Below are 20,210 nucleotides of genomic sequence, written 5' to 3'. Positions count from 1 at the left end.
GATGTAACGTCCTGTATTTCAAAATAAGATTCGTCGTGACAAACGCTGCGTGTTGTATCTGTTTGAAGAGTTGCTGTTGCGAATAAAAACAGAACAGAATGTAAATATATATATCTATATCTATATATAGATATAAACAAATTGAAACTTGCAAGTCAATTACATTTAGTTATGAAAAGTCAATATCATACCCAACCACTACTCTTCTTAATTTAACCATTTTTATTTAACTTTCATGCTTTTAATACAAATTCAACTGTACACTTATGTACATGAAATATTATCCTGTCCACATAAACAAGAAAATAGGCAAATCAAAAGCCTGCAACACAACATTTCACACCTAGTATCAACAGTCAAATATACACACAAAAAAATCAATTGTGCAGAATTTTAAGACTTTGCTTCATGGTTTTGAATCATTTGAAAATGTGAGTGGCAGAATGACACATACAACATTAGGAACTGTTTTACAATTTTAAAGCAGCTTTTTATAACAGCAGCTTATTGTGAAAGACCCACAATGTTGACCACAGCTCAAAAGAAAATTATGAATCTTATAACAAGTTAAGGTACTTCTCGCACCTGTCATTCATATAAGTAAATCTAAAGTCACATAAAAGTGCTGACAACAAAACTTACACAGCTGTAACACATACAGTTTACATGAAATGTTACATATTATGGGGCTATTTACAGTAAATAACAAAGCCAACAAGTTAAATTAATTAGGGTCATTAACCTATATTAGTATATTTGTTGACACCTACCCCACACACAACTTGTAAACAAAACTGCTTGAGAATGAAGCCATGTTGCACCTCATGAAACAACAGCCTATTTTTCTTCATTGTTATGATTTAGTATTTATAATGCCTTTATCTATCCCACAAAGGAAACATTTTCCACATAAAGACGAGGTGTGGCTTACAAATCCATCAATCTTCATCCATCCCTTTGATTCAACTTACAGTTAGACGATGCTGATAACCATGAAGGCACTGTGAGGGAACAGGTAAGCTGACACAAGCTGAATCACAGTAGCTCAAAATGCCACAAGATGAACAGTATTTTATTTACAACAGAGCTTTATGAGCACTTCTGAGTTGTTCCTCTTCAAAAAAAATGCTCTGAAGAAAGTTTCCAACACATTATTTCTGCACAGTCATGGTTTTGGGTACCATATGGCAACAAGAGTTACTCCTCGCCCTGCCTCCATTTCTGAGACTCCTCCTGGCGTGCATCAGGGTGAATCTGGTTCCTCATTCCACCCAAAACATTGGAGGTGGCTTCAGTGGCCATGATGAGTGGCTTCACCACGGCTGGGGGCAGCTGGCGGAGAACTCCACCCACTGCCCCCGTCATCCCACGCTGCTCGTGCTCCCGGGTGGCTGTGTCATAGATGGTCAGGGCTGTGTCTGTGATACCCTGTTGATAGAAACAAAACCAAGTCCACATTAAAAACAGTTTCCCATTGCAGTCAGAATCCCCAAATGAGGATTCCTTTAGTTTTCATCCTTTAGGAAGTGTTAGCAGAGGCTAAATTATCTACCCAAAACGTTTTTGTTTTGTGAAAATGTGGCTGAAAACTTAATAAAAAATCTATTTATGGCAGCTTGTAGCCACAAACGAAATACAAAGCCCTGTGAAGTGAAAAATATTGATCATGGTAGCTTAAGGTTTGTTTACCTCTTTTACAACAGTATAGGCTTTGGCTACACCCTCTCTCAGGTCCACTGGCTGATGAGCCAGTCCGTAATGGGAGAAGCGTTTTATTCTCTTTGTGTCTCTCTCATCAGGCACTGGAGACACCATGTCATAGGCCGTCTCTGCTGCGGCCTAAAAACAAGACAAACCAATAGAAGGTCAGATGTATCATAATGACTATGCAGTAAATACAGACTTTTTTTTAGTAATGGTGGAAATGTGAGTTTACCTGGATTGTGCGCACCATCCTGTTAGTGAGCTCCAAAGCGGCCATAGCAGTGGAAGTTCCAAAGGAGGCCGTGCCGCGCTGAAACCCACGTACTATCCGACCGTCTTTCCTGTACTGCTCAATCGGGAGCCAGACCAAGTCCCTGACTCCCTGAACTGAACAGAACATTCATCGTAAGGACAGGGAACACATTTCCTAAGAGACACACCAGAATCAGGAGGCTTATATACTGTAAACTACTTTCACTGCACTACGGAAATCATGAATTAACGGTTGCCCAAGCTTGAAAGATGTTGTTTAACCCTGGTTTTACACTTTTTAAAATGTAAATATGTGGGAAATAAATATGTGCAGTTAAGGCTTACATTGGGGAAGGCTGAAAGAAAAACTGATTATTAAAAGTAATTGCAACGAATAAAATGTATGTCCATAGTAATATGAATACAAGCAGTAATACCAATTTAAAAAGTAATCTAAACTTTGTTCAGTAAATGTTTGAAACCGGATTAAATGTCCTCTCATTAGCGTTAGACTGAAGTTACTGTGCCTACAGCTCGTTTGTTTTAGGTTTGATGTGCAAACGGAAAGTCATCCAATAACCATTGAAGTACATTGCGTAACATAGGTTCCTCTGGTAACACAAAAAGCCTCTGACTGGATTCATAATAAGTATATAACTCACCGAGCTGTACCAGAGAGTGAATGGGCCCCACGCCCCCCAGGAGTCCTGGAAGCTGATTCTTCTTTATGTCGTTAAGCCACTCATTTATTGCATAGGAAAACAGCTTATCCACCCCTAATAATCTGAAACACATATTACAAAAGGATTAATTTCCTGGGAAAGATTATTAGTTCTTAGCATGTATGATCCCTTTTAATGTGGTCTTTTACTTTCAAGATATTAAATAACAGGCATCACAGAGTGGAGCGAGATATGACTGAGATTAACATACCCTTGTCTATAACACAAGCGCCGCAGTTTCAGCTCTGAACAATTAAGCTGCGTCAATCCAATAATGATCCCTGCAAATGTTCCCTGAGACAAAGAAGTCATCGAATCACTCACAAAGCACAAGTTAAATAATGTGATATTAATAAAGAGCTCTCTTAGATGATTTACCTGCTCCATTGCTACGTGTTTCCCATGGTAATCCAAGCGGATGGGAACCTCAGAGGTAAATCGAAACTCCCTGTAAGGGAAAAAAAAGTTACCAAACAAGAATCAAGTGATACAATTTTTTCTTTGAGGTTTTCTGGTTTGGTTATTCAAACACAGACCTAAAGAAGATTGGTGAGTCTGTGAAGGAAGGAGCAGAGGCTTCGTCGTCATTCACTTCTTCCCTGCTACATGGGGAGAAACCGTTGTGGCTCATGCGTCTCTGAGCAGGCAGTGAGATGATCGGGGCCGGGTCCTGGCTGCTGCCCGCCTGCTTGGAGAAGCTGCAGGAGATCTCTGGGGCAGATGCTTTCTTTGTGGTAACACACACAGCTGCAGGAAAAACATTATCAGGAGTCAGAATTTGAAAGAAAGAAATTACATCAAAAGATGTTTGAGTGTAAAACTTATTGTTACCTTCTTGAGCAGGTGGGGAGAAAAACTCAACCTCAGTAGCAAGACTGGTGAAGAAGTCCTTCAGGAAGAACAGTGCGTCCTTCAAACAAACAAAAAACAAGACTTTTGTTGCTGAGGATGCTGGCACATATATTTAATATATACGCATCTGTATGAGACATTTACTTGATCAATATTGAGGCGAAGAGGCATCAGGGAAACACGCAGACAGCACTCCTGAGGAGCCTGGCCTGACTCGGGACACATGTGCAGCGCCTTCACTGTCAACTGAGACAAACGCACACAAGGAGTCACACAGAGTCAAAGCTTTACTGTGTTAATGTGAGTGTGTTGGATTCCTCACCATGTTGGAGTGGGCTTTCCGGGGCATTTCCTTGCTTGAATACAAATAGAGGAACTTGTTCATCTGTGAGGTAGCCAGTCTGTCTCGAATCTCCAAGTCCTGCACGACAAACACCTGCCGGGAGACTGGCTGATCCATCGCTGGCCCAGAAGCCACCTGAGCCTGTGGGTACACCTCGTGCTGAAATCTCACCTAGGGTAAAAGGGACAAAAAGAGTGTGAGCGGTGAAGAAATGACTTAAGGTAAGACTATAAGCAGACTATGGGCATGTGTTGATAAAGCATATTTCTCTCGTCATTGAAAATTGAACAATTGGAATAAGATGCTGGTGCTCGGGAAAAAATAAATACTATAAGGACACTAATTACTCATTAAGGTACATTCTGGGTGAGGATGAACTTTACTTTGCTGAGTTGTATCTCCATCAGGACGTCAGCGTTCCTTCCTCTTCCACCCCCGGCCCGTCCTGAAGCCTTGGCCTGTCTGACTGGAGTTTGAGAGGGGGAGCTATGGGGTGTAGACCTGCAAGGCAGAGAAAAAGGTAGAAACTAAACACGTCTGTTTCCTTTTGAGCACATTTAATACGGTGTGTGCCAGGTCACTCGTTTTTTTACTCACCCCCGGCTTCTTGCAGGAGAGGCTGTGAAAGTTGTAGTTCCAAAGTCTTTCCCACCATAGAGGTGCCAGATGACAGAGATCTCTTTGATGAGATAGCGCACCTCTGGGATGGGAAAGTTCATAGCAACACGGCTGGAATCGCTCCCGTCTAGAGGCTGACTGAAGTAATCATCTTTGATCTCCACAGGATACGAGGTCAGCTGCTTCACCATCGGCTCCTGATCAAGATCCTGAAACACATATAACTCACAGTGAGTCAGCACAGACTTTCAGATTCTTCGATACGTGAACATAACTGTGTGAAGGAGTGAGCCCTAACCTCTCCTCTGGACCCGGGTGTCTCCAGGATACAAAAGTCGTCCGTCTCTTGGGCCAGGTTAGGGACAGGAGTGATGAGAGGAGAGTGAAGCATGGGGTAAGTGGGGCTTGAATCTTGGATACAATTCCCACTCTCATCTGGGAACAAGAACAGGTCTGAGCGAGGCGGGTCGTGGTCTTGATTTGGCTCCTCACATGCACCTAAGGATGTGTACACAAATAATAAACTTTAGCTCTATCAATCGAGGACTCAAAACTTTAATATCTACTGAACAAAGTCTTCACCATTCTGCTGCAGCCCTGGTGCCTGCTGCCCATCGGTCTCCTCCATAGCTTCACTCATCAGGTCCTGCAACATCTGCTGCTCAGTCTCCGCGAGCAACAGGGTCTGAGATGTGGGCCGGCTGGGACGCTCCACCTGTCCAAAAACACACCCAATATAAGCACGTATGCCCTTTATTCCTGTTGTAGCTCCTGTATGTTGGCATTAGTGCTGACCTTGGTTCTTTGTGCTGTGCTGCTCTGCTTGGCTTCTGGTTCTGCAGGGGGCAGTAAGTCTCCGTAGCTGGCCACATACTGGATGAGGTTCATGAGGGCGGCGCAGGAGTCCGAACACGTTCTGATGTGAATAACATCACTGGAACAGCGCAGCTCAAATCTGGGTTCCAACTACCACCCAAGAGACAGTAACGAATTAATGTTTCAACCTTTCGACAGCATACCTTTAAATCATGAATGTCATGAATAGACGGACAACTCTTACCAACTTTCCATCCACTCCAGGTTTGACCGCTGTAATCCTCAGCTCCAAAGTACCCATGTCTACCACTTGGACATAATCTGTGACAAATAAAAAAAAGCTAACATTGTTCAACGCTTTAACATTTAATATTTAAAGCAGCATTTAAAAAAAGATCTTGGTGGTCAATTACCACGCGCCAGATTGACAGAGACCGCATTACTCTTGTCTGAGAGGAACAGAGCCGCCTCATCCAAAATGATCCTGTGCACAAAATATTGTTCTCAGCAAAAATATATTCTTCTATATCTCAATTGTGATTACATTTCTCGATTTTTTCTCAGAAACACCTGTAGCCTGTCTATACCTGAGTGTTGAAGAAGAGTGGTCTAATGAGACACTGCTGGAGATGCTGAACGTTTCTACAACCAACAGTGATCTGAGCGGCAGGTAGAGGGGTCTGTCAAGAGAAAAACTCATTAGAAAACACACAGATAACATATAACTCATATTACATATAAACTAATTTAGCGGGAGGTCTTGACTCAATAATTACCTGTAGTCTAAAGAGCAGCTCCACAGGTGTAAATGTAAGGTGGTGACAGACGTCGGAGGGGCGTAACCCAACACAGGCTCATCGGAAACATTCAGAAAGTCGACAATCTGTTAAACAAAAATGATATATGATTTGATTGCATGATTTTTTTACTCCACTGCTTGCTGAACATCTATGTGAAGGCAAAAGAATAAAGAGGATGTGCGAAGCCTACCTGCTCATACCAGCCCAGGCTGGGAGGGACCATTCTGTGCTGCAGAGTAGCTCCTCTCACTCCAACAGCAACCAGAAACTCCTGCAGAGAAACAGAAGCGGAATGTTAGACTTTAAACACCAGTTCTGCATGTTGACTGAATGTGGTTGAAACAGGTCCAACAGCACAGGTGAGGTTTCAGCAATAATTCATTAATCAAACTATAACCACATCTGGTGTTGCCCATGATTAAAATAAATGATCCCTGTTGACACTACACCAAGTTTAAAGTTGTAAGATTGTTCACACTTCACATCTTGCCGACTTGTTGTCGGATGTCCTAGAGTTGTTGTGGTTTTCACACTGCATTACTAACCGGTATCGGGGTCAACACTTCAAGATCTTCAACCTAGAGTCATCTTAGATGAATGCTCTTGCTCTCCAAACTCAATTTAACACAAAAGAAAGAGTGAGTGACATGATAAAATCAAGTAAAACCAGGTAGGTATCTTGAACACGTGTGTGATGCTAACATCTGCACTTGCGTCTTTGACTCAAAAAACTAAGATGACGCTGCAAAATGTCAAACTTGAAGCTTCAAAATAACAACAAACCAATCGGCGACACCCCAGTCCAGGAATCTAAAAACTATTCAAATGTAACAATCTGAACATCACTATGAACTGCCCACAACTGCATCCAACACATTTGAACAGACAGTGAAGTGAAGTACAGCGGTTCCTTCCCCTGGCTTTGCCTCTTAGTGATTGGTGTACCTTAACATTGCGCTCTGCATTCTGTGATGAGATTTTAACAGCGACAGACACCATGCTGCGAGCCTCCAGACCAATACACTCTGAGGGTGTCGAGGCTCTCTCGGGGGAAGTCTCTGATTGGTAGATGGATGGCTCTAACCAGTGGGGATGAGTCCTGCATGGCAACTTGACGTCTGAGCCAGAGGCGCCTCCATCCACAAGTCCTGAGCACATACCAGAAGTACATTATATTTAGGTTACATTAGCATTAGAGTTATATTATAGAGCAGTTGGTTTACCTTGATGATACATGCAAATGCTACTGGTGTGGAAGCAGATGTAGTGTTGGTCTTTATAGCCTTCGTACTGCGTCACACTGAACAGCACAGCATTCTTCACCTCCAGCCAGAACTCGCCATGTTTGTTTTTCAGGATGGTTTTATCCTCCTTCTGGGAGAAACAAGGAGAGTCAATTTTTCTCGGCATAAAAAAAGAAATTTCTGAATAAAACACTGTGAGCTGTTTACCTTTGCATTAGTTTGAAGAGCCACCAGGCCATGGTTGACACTGATGATGACAGAGAACAGGCTCTGGGACGTCTTGCTTTGGGCTTTGGGTTTCTTCTTCTTGCGGGACCTGAGGCCCAGGTCAGATGCAGGACAGTAGTAGTGCATGGTCTCCTCGTCTGAGCCACTGGTCTCATCTGTAAGCACAACTATGTCTATTTTACATGGTAACACATTTACATTTTACCCATCAATGGACTGCTGCTGGAAATTAGCTTTAGCTATAAACACATGGACTGTTGCGTCTACAGCTCTCAATGTTTCTTGTCCCCAAGTAAAACATTAAGTAAATTACCTGACACAATGCCTATTAATGGGAAATGTTTATTGTTGCCTCACCTTCGGGGCCAGTAGAGCGGAACTGGCTGAAGCTGTCCTTGGAGTAGGTGTTGATCAACTGACTGGCCACAGAGAGCCCAACTCCATATGGCATGCTTTCCACCGTCTCCACTGGAGATGGAGCAGTGGGCTCCCACAGCAGCAGGTCATTGTTTATCCTAAAATATTGGGAATACACATATTATGTGTGGAACATGGTAGGGTTAGGTATCTTATCATAAGACATGTATTTTATGATATAAACTGGTTTAAGTCACCTCATTTTGAAAGTCCACACACAAATTAGCTTACCGATATATAACAAGAAAACAGGCTGTGAGAAAAACTATCCGCTAACTAAAGATTTGTATTATTTCAGCTACTACGAAGCTTCTCTTTTTTTTCACTGGCCCAACTGTATGGCAAACTTTAACAAAATGTATTCTGCCTTTTTCTATTAGGATTCAAATGTGGTACCTGTTGTGTAGTTTCTCATAAAAGGCCTTGCTGGGGAGCACTAACTGCACATTGGGGAAACACAAGTCCAGGATGAAGCGAGAGTTGTTCATGGTTTTTTCCTGGAAATCCGTCATCTCAGCAACATCACCAGGGATGACCATCTGGGGTAAAAATAAAGATGTCAACACTTGCTCTGTCAACAGGTGGGCATGCAAAGCAGTGCTCATGTCGCTGTTTGCATAACGATGCATTAGTCATTATTATAAGAATAATATTGCTCCTCAATGCAAATGATTACACCTGAACCTTGCTATGGGCCGATACCATCATCAGAACTGAAACAACTCTTGAATAAGGCAAATTCAAAACATTACTTCTTCAAATATAAGGAAATATGTTGGCTGCATAATTACTTAGAGAGTACGTAGTGTTTTCCTAATATCACACATATTTGTGCATTGATAACATGCCTAATAAATGGTTAAAATTGAGAGAATCTTGAGAATAACACTGTATAAAGAGAAAACAGTTGGCTGTTAATTCATGTGTTGCCCTTTGGCCAGCACATACCTCTTCATTCTCATACATAACCCTTCGTGATGAAAAGGGGGATGGCTCTGGTTTCCCAAAGTCACAGACATCCTTCAGTGAATGGGCAGCCCCTTCCTCCTCTTCTTCCTCAAGGGAGTGGTCCTCGGCCCCTTCGTCATCTTCAGCCGTCACACGCTCAAGGATAGAGTGAACTGCTGTGGGGTTCATCTTTAGGACAACCCTGAACAGAGTGATTAAATGTCAATGAGAGGCGCCCCCGTATGGACTGGTAGGGCTGAGGTTGGTTAGAGGAACTTACCTCGGCCAGTCAAATTTCACACTTTCAGATGTCGTCATGTCTCCATCCATGGTGTGGGACACCCTGAAGAACCGAACAGCTGGTTGATCCAACTCCTCCTGAAACTTCCCTGTGCAAACAATGAAAATAAAAATCAGTTAGGGAGATATTCACATCATCAAAGGGAAGTTTAGATTTTTTTAAATGTCGACCACATACCAGTAAGCTCCCTGAAAGTGAGCTCCATCTTGGTTTGGTCAGGAGAGCTGCCGCCCATGAACTCCGTCTTCATTTCCAGGTCTTCCAGCTCCAAGTAGAGTATTTCCTTCTGTAGGGACTTCTTGAACCAAGGGCCCCTCTCCTGATCTGAGCGCAGGTCAGGGATAGGGAAGCGGATTGCAAGGCCAAGCAATGGAGCATTGACCGTCAGAGATACATGACAGTTGGTGGGAGTGTGGCTGTCATCGAGGAACACCTCTGTAAAGGCCTTATGCTGCAAAATAAGTTAAAAACAGACGCATAATGAAATATTCAAGAGAGCCTACACATACAGTTTGCAACAGTCTTACCTCTTCAATCTCAGTTTAAGTCAGTGGCTCATTACTTTTATATATTATTTCTGAATTACTCATATACGTGTAGTTCTTAGGACGCCCTTACCAAGCTGACATGTTTATTGTATGATGTGTACATGTGGGAGGCCATCAACTCTGTGGTGGCCAGCTTCTGAGGCTGTAACAAGGAGTTGAGGCGGTCTACGATGCTGATATCCAGCTCGGAGCGCACTGATCCCAGCTCCACCTGGATCTCTGCTTTCCTGGGAATGGTGCTGAGGCGAACCTGGCCGCCCTGCACACACAAACAAAGGGTTTGACTGAGGAGAAGCAGGACAATACCGCAGATAATGTTTTTAAATGTTAGGTAGTGCTGTGGTTTCATATTGGACTAACAAATGCTGTTACCTGAGGGCCCCTGCGCTCGGCCTGTTTGTAAAGCAGGTGGAGGCAGCTGGTCAGCGGCGCATCAGCATCAGGGGTGTCAAATGTCAGCAGCTGAGGTGTGACAGAAAATGCAATGAGAAACACTCTTGATGTCACGCCAGGTGCAAATTTCAGGCAAATCGGCATATTTTCAATACACAATGTCATTGCCAAAAATGTCCATGATAATGATATAATGGCAATATCTATAGAAAATGAAAATGGTTATTTCTATCTATCTTTTGGCTTAAAATATTTTTTACTTAAAATATTGTTGTATGGAGATGGAAAGGCTGTAAACGTCACTGCACAAAAGCGTACAAGAAAAACAAAGTTAATTATTCAAGAGGTGCTAGACTATCCTAATATGTGACTTATTTTCAATATAATTTAATATCATGGGTATCATCTCTACTGGTATATTGCCACACCCAAAGGCATATTGGATGCATGTGCAGTGTGTAACCAGCTGAAGCTCTGTGCAAAATGTGCTCAGCTCAGGCTGGAAACACTAACCTCGGTGTACTGAATGCCTCGCTGGGAGCCACCAATGGCAGCCTCAGAGGGAAACAGGCACTCCAGAAACTCCATCTGGTTCAGGGAGACATCTGTGCTGAATGTCCGCAGACTGGATCCCTGACAGTGCTCATAATTGATCTTCAGTCCCTGGCCCACAAACCTGCAAATATAAACTCCAGATAAGACAGACATAGAACACTTAAAAAACCAAGTATAACCTTTCAGTAAATAATGAAAACCCACCTGAGATGGTCATGGGGACAAGCCTGGTTAAACACTGTCCGACACTGAAGGAAAGCAGCAGGGGCGAGCCGGCCTGGGCCCACCATGTTGAAGAAGTGTGCAGCCATGGGGCCGAGGGGACTTGGGGAAGCATCTGGGGGGGGCAGCGGGTCAATGTGGAGGACGGCCACAGCCATACTACTCAGTGTTAACCTCAACACCAGCTCTGGCCTGGACTCATCACCGTGCGTTTTGGATGGATGGGCTGAAAAGAAACAATGGCAGGTACGCACAAAAGTACTTAATTTTCGCTGGTTTAATGATAACCATGTGCAACAGACGGCTGTTAGGATTCTAAAGAGACACTAAACCGGCCGCAATCACTGACTGTCATATCTACAACCAAAGATAAACAAAGATCTAATCGGGAAGACACGCTGATGTTATCCCTACTTAGAATGAAATTGTACAAACTACTTTCCATATTCCAGCACAATGCTACAGGTGTACTAGTATTTAGTAGTTGAATGAGTATAAAGTTTTTCAAGACAGGTACATTGTGATACTTACACGTCTGTCTCAGTAATTTTTGAGGGAAATGTGAATCCCGTTGGGCGGGAATTTCATTCGAGTGCTTTTCTCTTTGTCGTGGGACATCCATGTAATCATCCCACAGAGCCTACAAACACAGACATGATGTCAGATCATCTAACAACAGAAGATCATTTCAGAGAATTTGACCACAGAAACTAAAACACCCACGTGTCAATTTTAAACCTTCTAGTTTTACCAGCACAAATATAATTTGTATTGAAATGCACCTCATTGAGGGTGTCAGTATTTAGGAGAGTAACAACACCGCTGGGAACTCTTATGATCAAATTTGAATTATCATTATATTTATCCCGATTATTTTCTTGATTCTAAATTATATGATTCATAAAATGTCAGAAAAATTGAAAACATGTCCATCCGAGTTCCTTAAAGTCCAATGTGATGTCCTTAAATGTCTTGTTATGCAAGTTAAATAACTGACAGGACAAGAAAAACATTACTTTAACAAATAATCACTTATTTGTCAATTGACTCATAGTCTTATCCCTACTAGTCCCTGCTCTTCTTTCAATGTGTCTTTATGACTTCAGTCAAACAGGCAAAGACTCACTGTTGCATTTCCAGAGGGGGATTCTCCTGGTGAGGCAGAGTAGTTGCTATTGAGGGACAGATCCAAGTCAACAGTGGGGGGTTCACCCAGAGGAGGAAGGGATGACAAGCTGTGAGACATGTCCATGTCTGCCATGGAGAAGAACACATCATCTGCACCAACCAAAAACACAAAATCAAAGGAAAGGAAGAACAAAGAACACATCATTAGCAACATGCAACCATGACTTCTGGTTTGTCTAAAAGGGTTAGGGGATTTCAGTCCAACCTCGACTAGACACAGTTCTGGTGGTGTGGCTCTCAAAGAGGTCTGCGTCTGTGCCTGGCCCAGCAGTGTCCTTCTTCAGACAGCGGTTCAGTTCCATCTGGAGCCGATACTCGTCCTCTTGCTGTATTGGTCGGCTCTTTCTATCCTTAGCCCATTCCTGTGCCCCTTTACAAAAAGAACAGGGACATTGTCTCTTCTAAATATATGTATTTAGCACATTTTTTAACATCATAACCCTGTATGATCCGAAGTTTTCCATCATTTATCCACAGAGGGTTTCTCACCTCCACCAGAGAAAGCTCCACACAGGTCCAGAAGAAGATGGACTTGCCGTGGGGACAGCAGGATAATAAGTGTATCAATATGTGCAACAACATCCAGCTGAAAAACAAAGCATGTTTAACTTACTGGTTAATAACAAAACCCTTTGCTTATTATATTGATTAAATAATTAGGATATTGTGTCTTATAATGTCCTATAATAAAGAAACACTGAGATTACCTTTGCTCCAGGCATAGCCAGGTTATTTTTCAGAGTGAGGGACAACTCAATTTTACCACAGAGGCTCCCGACCTGCACAGGTTCAAAGGGTGTTGTAGAGGAAACAGGCTCTGTAAACTGGGGATGAGGCTCGCATATTATTTTGGGATTCCAGCTAGGTGAAAGCTTTGGCTCATTTTCCTGCAAAATAACAAAATCACGTTATTAAAGGCTGAAACATACAGTACATACAGTTTTATTGCAAATTTCAAAGACTTACTACACTCACAGTTGGAGTGGGTGAAGATTTACAACCAGCACGGGACACATCTGAGAACTCATCCCAAAATACGGTCATGTCTTCCATCTGCAAGTTTTTATGTGCAAATGTGGTTGGCTGATGCACATTTACACTTGGGGTCTCCTCGTCAGTTTCATCGCAGTAAACAATCCTAAAAGCAACAGCATAACACGGTTAGCTTCACAAGGACCAGCAGTTTAATAGAGCTAACTTTCATACTTTTAGCTGCAGCCTTTTTTGCACTCACAACACATTTAAATAAAAGCCTTCTGTCTGCTTTCCTTTTTCTATGTGAATTCATTTCTGATTGATTATAAAACTCAGATAAAGGACATCAAATTGATAGTGGATGAAGGCTTGAAATTCTAGAAGAGTAGTTACTGATGTTGAAAAAGAATTAGAACATTTGGGAGCTTGCCTGATATCCCATGGACCGTCCCAACTTACTTTTTGATACGAATCTCAAGGGCGATTCCAGTTTTAGAATTTTCTGGAATGTGTTCGACTCTGAGAACAGTATCCAAAAATGTCACCTTAACTCTTCTCAGAACTGCAAGATAGCAACAAAAAAAAGCAATTACTTCAAAAAGACTGGTTAAAATGTTTAGTTTGAATATTGCCTAGTAGCATAGACACACCATACCTGTCTCTATCGTTTCTGCAAACTTTTCTAATCCCTCAAAAGGCTGGAAGCTCTCTCCCATATCATCTGTGAGTTTCTGGCTGAGACATTCTTTGGCAAGCTGCATGCTGCTCGTCATGAAACTGGACCAGTACATCGGCTCTGTGCCAGATGCTAGAGGAACAGCCAGTGGTGAGACAGTTATTGACTTTTCCGTGAACTATTAAACATGTAACAAAATGACAACATGTTTCACAACGATCAAAATGCTTTAATCAAAGAGGCTGACTGTACTTACCCACTCTCGGCCTTGGTCTGAGCACCATCTCCAAACCTTTTATCTCCAGGGCACAGTTTTCGTGCAGTAGCGCAGCCCATGGAACCGTTAGAGAAATTGTCTGGATGAACCCCGCGATAACCTCAAAAGGTGCATCTGCAGTCTCTAGGAGCTCATTGAGTGACTGAGAAAGGAAAACAAACACTCAAGTTTCTCCTAAATCAAATAAACTCATCTGTTATATGTCCTGCAACAAAAGACACATACCCATTTATCCAATGGCACTTGTGCAAGTGTTCCAGTGCCTTGATAGAGGTCCAAACTGAGCTGATCCAAACTCAGCTTTTCTTGAAGGAAGTTGCCAAGGTACCTGTGCAGAAGGTACCTGCAGGCCCGCTTCTTGATGGATTCCGAAAATGGCCAAGGCATTTTAACTCAAAAGGTGAACAGTACACTGTAATAAAAGGGATCTTGAGGCCCTGAAACGGAATGCTGTAGCTACTATGAATGAACCACTGGTGTTACAGTTATGTCATCCTGTCGATTTAAAGACATTGAAAAATCGTGAACTCAAGCCCCCTTCACATCCTAAGATTAGGGTCAGTTTGGAGGATGTGTTAACACTCAGGGTTGTGTGCGGGAATAGGTCCGACTCCAGTTTGCTGCTGCTAGGGAAAGACCTATGAAAAAACACACACATGCAATTTGACACTTGCCATGACATGAGCCTTAACACATAATGTTTACAACACAGCTGAGAACAACAAGCTTCATTAATGCGTCAGTTTAACACAGAAACAGATTTAAATTACTCTCTATCAGCATTGTAATAAAGGGCAACACAACATGTCCAGTTAACGTTTGTGTTATTCTAATCAAACATGTATCTCCAAAGTAATAAACAAGCCTAACGTACTTGCGAAATTAGTATTATCATGCCACAGACATTATAGCTAATAGCTACCCTTAGCTATGTTTACTTTACCAGGGCTGTCATCGTAGTAAAGGGATGGGAGTCGCGCTAGCTAAACAAAGGCAGTAATTTAGCTTAGTAGCCGGTTAGCAAGGCTAGCGACGTTAGCTAGCCTAACAACCACTCCTGTCTGCAGAGTGAGGCAACATTAGCATAGCCGGCTAACTGTAGCATTACATAGTCGCTGGATGGCTAGCTAGCCCTTAAATCAAAAATCTCTGAAGTTATGACCCTAACACCTGAAATGTACACTGATAAATAACATTGTACACATGTACATCAGCGTGATGCGACTAAACAGACAAGCAAATGAACACAGTTGAAGATATTAATACAGCTGTCAAGTTACCTTTTGTGTGAGTTGTTTACAAACACTTTCATGACTCTGCACCGACAGAGCCCACTCACTCCGGGGTGGGATTAGATAATGACGTCACAACATGGCGGATCTGTGTATCGTACCGGACACTTCAGTGGGTCAACATTTATTTTAAGGTCGTTATTTAGACACTACGCAGTCACTACTAAACAAAGTGTGGGTTAATGTGTCTGGTTGTTTGTCACATCTGATGCGAAACAGAGAGCTTTCTAGCGTTAACTCCCACTCGACTGAAGCCTCTCCACGGAGAGCTTTGAGCGGGCTGGAAGCCTCCACTAGCCGGAAAAACACAATCAGAGAGGAGGTGAGGACAATGCACACATTTTGTTCAAAATAATGATCGCAACATAATAATACCCAATGCCTGAGCCCAGTTAAATTGCGTGTCAAATTCATGCGTTTTAAATACGAACAAAGTGATTTGAATGGCTCAACAACATATTGCTCACTAAATGTAACGGTAGATTGTATGTGTTAGCCGAAAAATAGCGATTTAATTAAACATTTAATACTATCTATGATATGTATGGACAGTAACAAGATCTTTTTCGCTTCAGTCTTCTTTTAAAAAAAAGGGCTACTCGGAGTCCTCTTGATGTCGCTGTTATGTCATTGTTTTTATGAATTAACATTACGTCAATGAAGGATTTATTGATGACAATATTGTAGTGCTGGAAAGCAAATATGCATATTTACTCGACTATTTTTCTACATTTATTTGACAGCTGTATTAATCATCATCTTATAAAATGAGTACATTAGTAGCCACTGTATAGACAGCATTTAATGGTAACAGTAATAATAATTATTCGTTATTACATTTATAATTATATAATAATCACTGGGGCTATTTTTCTGAAATTACATATTATAATTGAATAATAACAGCAGTACAACTTCCTAATAATGCCTCTGTTCTTAAACGTAATACTTAACTTCAATAGTAAAAGGAGCATAATGGCCCAATAGATCTTTGTTTACTATTGTTTAAATTGTTTAATTTGTTGCCCCATACCACATTATGGGCTTGGTCTACACAACATAAAAGTAGAAGGGAAAGGATAAATAAAGGTTGCTACATGTTTCACAATCAGTAGTTAAATTTGCAAGGGCTCATTGCCCTTTAAGACATCCAGCCAACAAAGTAATGTTGACGAAGCCTGATGCAATGCAAGTGGTTTAAGCTGTCATGCAGAAAACGAGACTCGAAAGAAAGAACAGCGTAATGCTCCTTGACATAAACAGGGCAAAACAAGTGTAATCTTGTTTAACAGTAATGCATCAGTGCTAAAAGGACATATAGTGGACATGTACAAATAGAAAAGGTATTACTTTAAGTTGTTAATTTTAATCTTAAAAATAATTTGTATAATATGCTATTGTAACACAACTTGTTATGTAGACCTGACCTCTTAAAAAAGGTTCACTCTGCACTAAAAAAAAAGGTCAAGGAATAGACTGATGCATGTTTGTTTCAGTTCTTCTTTTTCTTTCAGATAACAGGTCTTTAGGAAACATGTGATGAACTTGCTGCTGAATCATAAACATGCTAATGTGTGAGTGCTGCTTAAAGCTTCACATAGCTGTACAAAGCTGGGTTATTGGATATATTCAAAATTGTTATGACCAGACGTAACAGGTGTAGTTTAAGACTTAGCTACTGTCTCAATAAAGATGTGACTCTGAAGTGCACTCGACTATTGGGGACATGGAGAACACTTTTTATGTGCCACGCAGCAAGTTTTAATAGCATATAGTAACATATGTGCATCAGCTGAGTCAATCAATAATGTTGTTTCTTGAACAGGGGATGGAGATAGACTGCCAGCCTGAGGAACCAGTCATCTCTTCTTTTGACGAGGACTGTGTCATGCTTGGTGACGTCAAAGACATGAGATTGGAGGCAGAGGCAGTGGTCAATGACGTTCTTTTTGCTGTAGCTGAAATGCACTTGTCACAAAGTTTTAACAGTGGGAGGGATGTGGCCTACATAAACTTGGAAACAAAAGAAGGAAACCGGTATTGTCTGGAGCTCACAGAGTCTGGACTACGGGTAAGATGCACCAAAAGTGTAATTTCTTGTTTTATAAATAATTCATGGCAAGCTTTACAATAAATCCCTTTACCATACAGGTGGTCGGCTATACTTTCGATGAAGTGGACGAGGATTTGAACACCCAGTATCATGAGACTGTTTACTCACTTCTGGACAAGCTGAGTCCGGGTTACAGAGAAGCCTTTGGGAACGCTTTGCTGCTGCGGCTTGAGCAGCTGAAGCAAAACGGACAGTAAAAAGAACCAACATGCTGCGTAAGTGGTGTAGAGGGCTGATAATGTAAGGTGTATTTGGATGTATCCACCTGCTTAGCTACCACTACAATACGAGCCCCATCAACTTTGTTCTGATTTTCATACCATTGAATGACTTCTACTGCTAGGTATTGGCTATATGGGCTCTGTTGCAACATTGTGTTGTTGACTTTACTGTGGTAAGATCTTCCAGCTTCCACATGATACAAATCCGTATCAGTGCACATCATCTGAGTATTCTGCACCTTTTTGTACTCAAATTATGAATTATTTTTCCAATTTATTCCTCTGCCGTGCTTTCACTGTAGATCTGACCTGATATATGCTCCAATATACAGTGGGGCAAAAAAGTATTTAGTCAGCCACCAATTGTGCAAGTTCTCCCATTTAAAAAGATGAGAGAGGCCTGTAATTTTTATCATAGGTATACCTCAACTATGAGAGACAGAATGAGAAAAAAAAATCCAGAAAATCACATTGTAGGATTTTTAAAGAATTTATTTTCAAATGATTGTGGGAAAAAAGTATTTGGTCAATAACAAAAGTTCATCTCAATACTTTGTTATATACCCTTTGTTGGCAATGACAGAGGTCAAACGTTTTCTGTAAGTCTTCACAAGGTTTTCACACACTGTTGCTGGTATTTTGGCCCATTCCTCCATGCAGATCTCCTCTAAAGCGGTGATGTTTTGGGGCTGTCGCTGGGCAACACAGACTTTCAACTCCCTCCAAAGATTTTCTATGGGGTTGAGGTCTGGAGACTGGCTAGGCCACTCCAGGACCTTGAAATGCTTCTTACGAAGCCACTCCTTCGTTGCCCTGGCGGTGTGTTTGGGATCATTGTCATGCTGAAAGACCCAGCCACGCTTCATCTTCAGTGCCCTTGCTGATGGAAGGAGGTTTTCACTCAAAATCTCACGATACATGGCCCCATTCATTCTTTCCTTTACACGGATCAGTCGTCCTGGTCCCTTTGCAGAAAAACAGCCTCAAAGCATGATGTTTCCACCCCCATGCTTCACAGTAGGTATGGTGTTCTTTGGATGCAACTCTGCATTCTTTCTCCTCCAAACACGACGAGTTGAGTTTTTACCAAAAAGTTCTATTTTGGTTTCATCTGACCATATGACATTCTCCCAATCCTCTTCTGGATCATCCAAATGCCCTCTAGCAAACTTCAGACGGGCCTGGACATGAACTGCAGGATTTAAGTCCCTGGCGGCGTAGTGTGTTACTGATGGTAGCCTCTGTTACTTTGGTCCCAGCTCTCTGCAGGTCATTCACTAGGTCCCCCCGTGTAGTTCTGGGATTTTTGCTCACCGTTCTTGTGATCATTTTGACCCCACGTGGTGAGATCTTGCGTGGAGCCCCATATCGAGGGAGATTAGCAGTGGTCTTGTATGTCTTCCATTTTCTAATAATTGCTCCCACAGTTGATTTCTTCACACCAAGCTGCTTACCTATTGCAGATTCAGTTTTCCCAGCCTGGTGCAGGTCTACAATTTTGTCTCTGGTCTCCTTTGACAGCTCTTTGGTCTTGGCCATAGTGGAGTTTGGAGTAGGACTGTTTGAGGTTGTGGACAGGTGTCTTTTATACTGATAACGAGTTCAAAAAGGTGCCATTAATACAGGTAACGAGTGGAGGACAGAGGAGCCTCTTAAATAAGTTACAGGTCTGTGAGAGCCAGAAATCTTGCTTGTTTGTAGGTGACCAAATACTTATTTTACCAATTAATTCTTTAAAAATCCTACAATGTGATTTCCTGGATTTGTTTTTCTCATTCTGTCTCTCATAGTTGTGGTATACCTATGATAAAAATTACAGGCCTCTCATCTTTTTAAATGGGAGAACTTGCACAATTGGTGGCTGACTAAATACTTTTTTGCCCCACTGTACATAACTACCACTCATTCAGCAGCTCAAAGAGCCAAAGCTATATTCCTTCAATTCAAGCTGCCTTAATGACCTTTGGTTAAAAATGTTCAAAAGAACCCATTGACTCCTTTAACTTATTTTGTATAGACTGAGATAAAAAAGGTATTTTGTATGGCTGACAATTTACATGGGTCACAAGGTCATGAAACCATTTAAAAGTGGGCACTGTCAAGTTTTGCGTCAAGATTACATTTTCCATACCGCACTACACCTCAAGCTTGCCTTTTAAGCTTTTGCTATACAGGTAAATAAACTCCTTTGTATTCATGTCAGACCTTTGCTCTCATTCTGTCAGACTTCAAATCATTTGTTTGTATTCAGTTAACCTTTTTATTGTGCACGTGACCTATTTAAAAGGTTTACAAAATGTATTTTAAGAAATGTGTTCCCTTTATACTGTGATTCCTTGTGCCGGTCGTTGCTTGGACCAATAAATTCTCAGAATGATCTCAGTCTTTTTAAGTCATAACAATATACGCATGTCTGAACACAAGACAAATTTACTTTGAAACAAGGAAAAGTTGCTTTAATCACTATGCAAAAACCAGTCACTGCATTGTCAGCTTTTTGGGGGT

At 41.7% G+C, this 20,210-nt stretch overlaps 2 protein-coding genes across 4 annotated transcripts; one reads left to right on the top strand and one right to left on the bottom strand.

Annotated features, from left to right (window-relative positions):
- Positions 1–159: 159 nt before the first annotated feature.
- On the bottom strand, positions 160–15,664 carry atg2b (autophagy related 2B). 3 transcript variants are annotated; one of them, XM_063908808.1, is made up of 43 exons: positions 15,360–15,658; positions 14,305–14,717; positions 14,059–14,221; positions 13,782–13,934; positions 13,586–13,688; positions 13,127–13,289; positions 12,859–13,038; positions 12,641–12,737; positions 12,357–12,521; positions 12,090–12,241; positions 11,495–11,603; positions 10,946–11,189; positions 10,700–10,862; positions 10,166–10,255; positions 9,864–10,052; positions 9,423–9,696; positions 9,225–9,333; positions 8,945–9,146; positions 8,393–8,535; positions 7,937–8,094; positions 7,559–7,734; positions 7,331–7,478; positions 7,053–7,255; positions 6,298–6,378; positions 6,084–6,190; positions 5,895–5,987; positions 5,721–5,791; positions 5,552–5,628; positions 5,287–5,457; positions 5,074–5,206; positions 4,790–4,989; positions 4,471–4,700; positions 4,257–4,374; positions 3,853–4,044; positions 3,675–3,776; positions 3,510–3,588; positions 3,215–3,425; positions 3,057–3,126; positions 2,890–2,972; positions 2,619–2,740; positions 1,937–2,091; positions 1,690–1,839; positions 160–1,428 (listed from the first exon to the last, which is right to left on the bottom strand). In XM_063908808.1, the coding sequence occupies exons 2-43, from the start codon at positions 14,464–14,466 to the stop codon at positions 1,198–1,200; spliced, it is 6,222 nt and encodes a 2,073-aa protein (XP_063764878.1). In that variant the 5' UTR covers positions 14,467–14,717; positions 15,360–15,658; the 3' UTR covers positions 160–1,197. The 3 variants fall into 3 exon arrangements, 2 of the variants coding, with proteins under 2 accessions (XP_063764878.1, XP_063764877.1); XM_063908807.1 differs by having other exon boundaries at positions 7,331–7,481; positions 15,360–15,657; XR_010168051.1 differs by lacking the exon at positions 160–1,428 and having other exon boundaries at positions 1,937–2,131; positions 7,331–7,481; positions 15,360–15,664.
- Positions 15,431–20,082, top strand: gskip (gsk3b interacting protein). The gene is made up of 3 exons (XM_063908810.1): positions 15,431–15,693; positions 17,197–17,442; positions 17,523–20,082. The coding sequence occupies exons 1-3, from the start codon at positions 15,580–15,582 to the stop codon at positions 17,679–17,681; spliced, it is 519 nt and encodes a 172-aa protein (XP_063764880.1). The 5' UTR covers positions 15,431–15,579; the 3' UTR covers positions 17,682–20,082.
- Positions 20,083–20,210: the final 128 nt, after the last annotated feature.

This window comes from Eleginops maclovinus, chromosome 19 (genome assembly GCF_036324505.1).
Source record: "Eleginops maclovinus isolate JMC-PN-2008 ecotype Puerto Natales chromosome 19, JC_Emac_rtc_rv5, whole genome shotgun sequence".
Taxonomy (NCBI): Eukaryota; Metazoa; Chordata; class Actinopteri; order Perciformes; family Eleginopidae; genus Eleginops; species Eleginops maclovinus.
The sequence above is the reverse complement of the archived record's forward strand: the minus strand, read 5'-3'. Positions and strand labels throughout refer to the sequence as shown.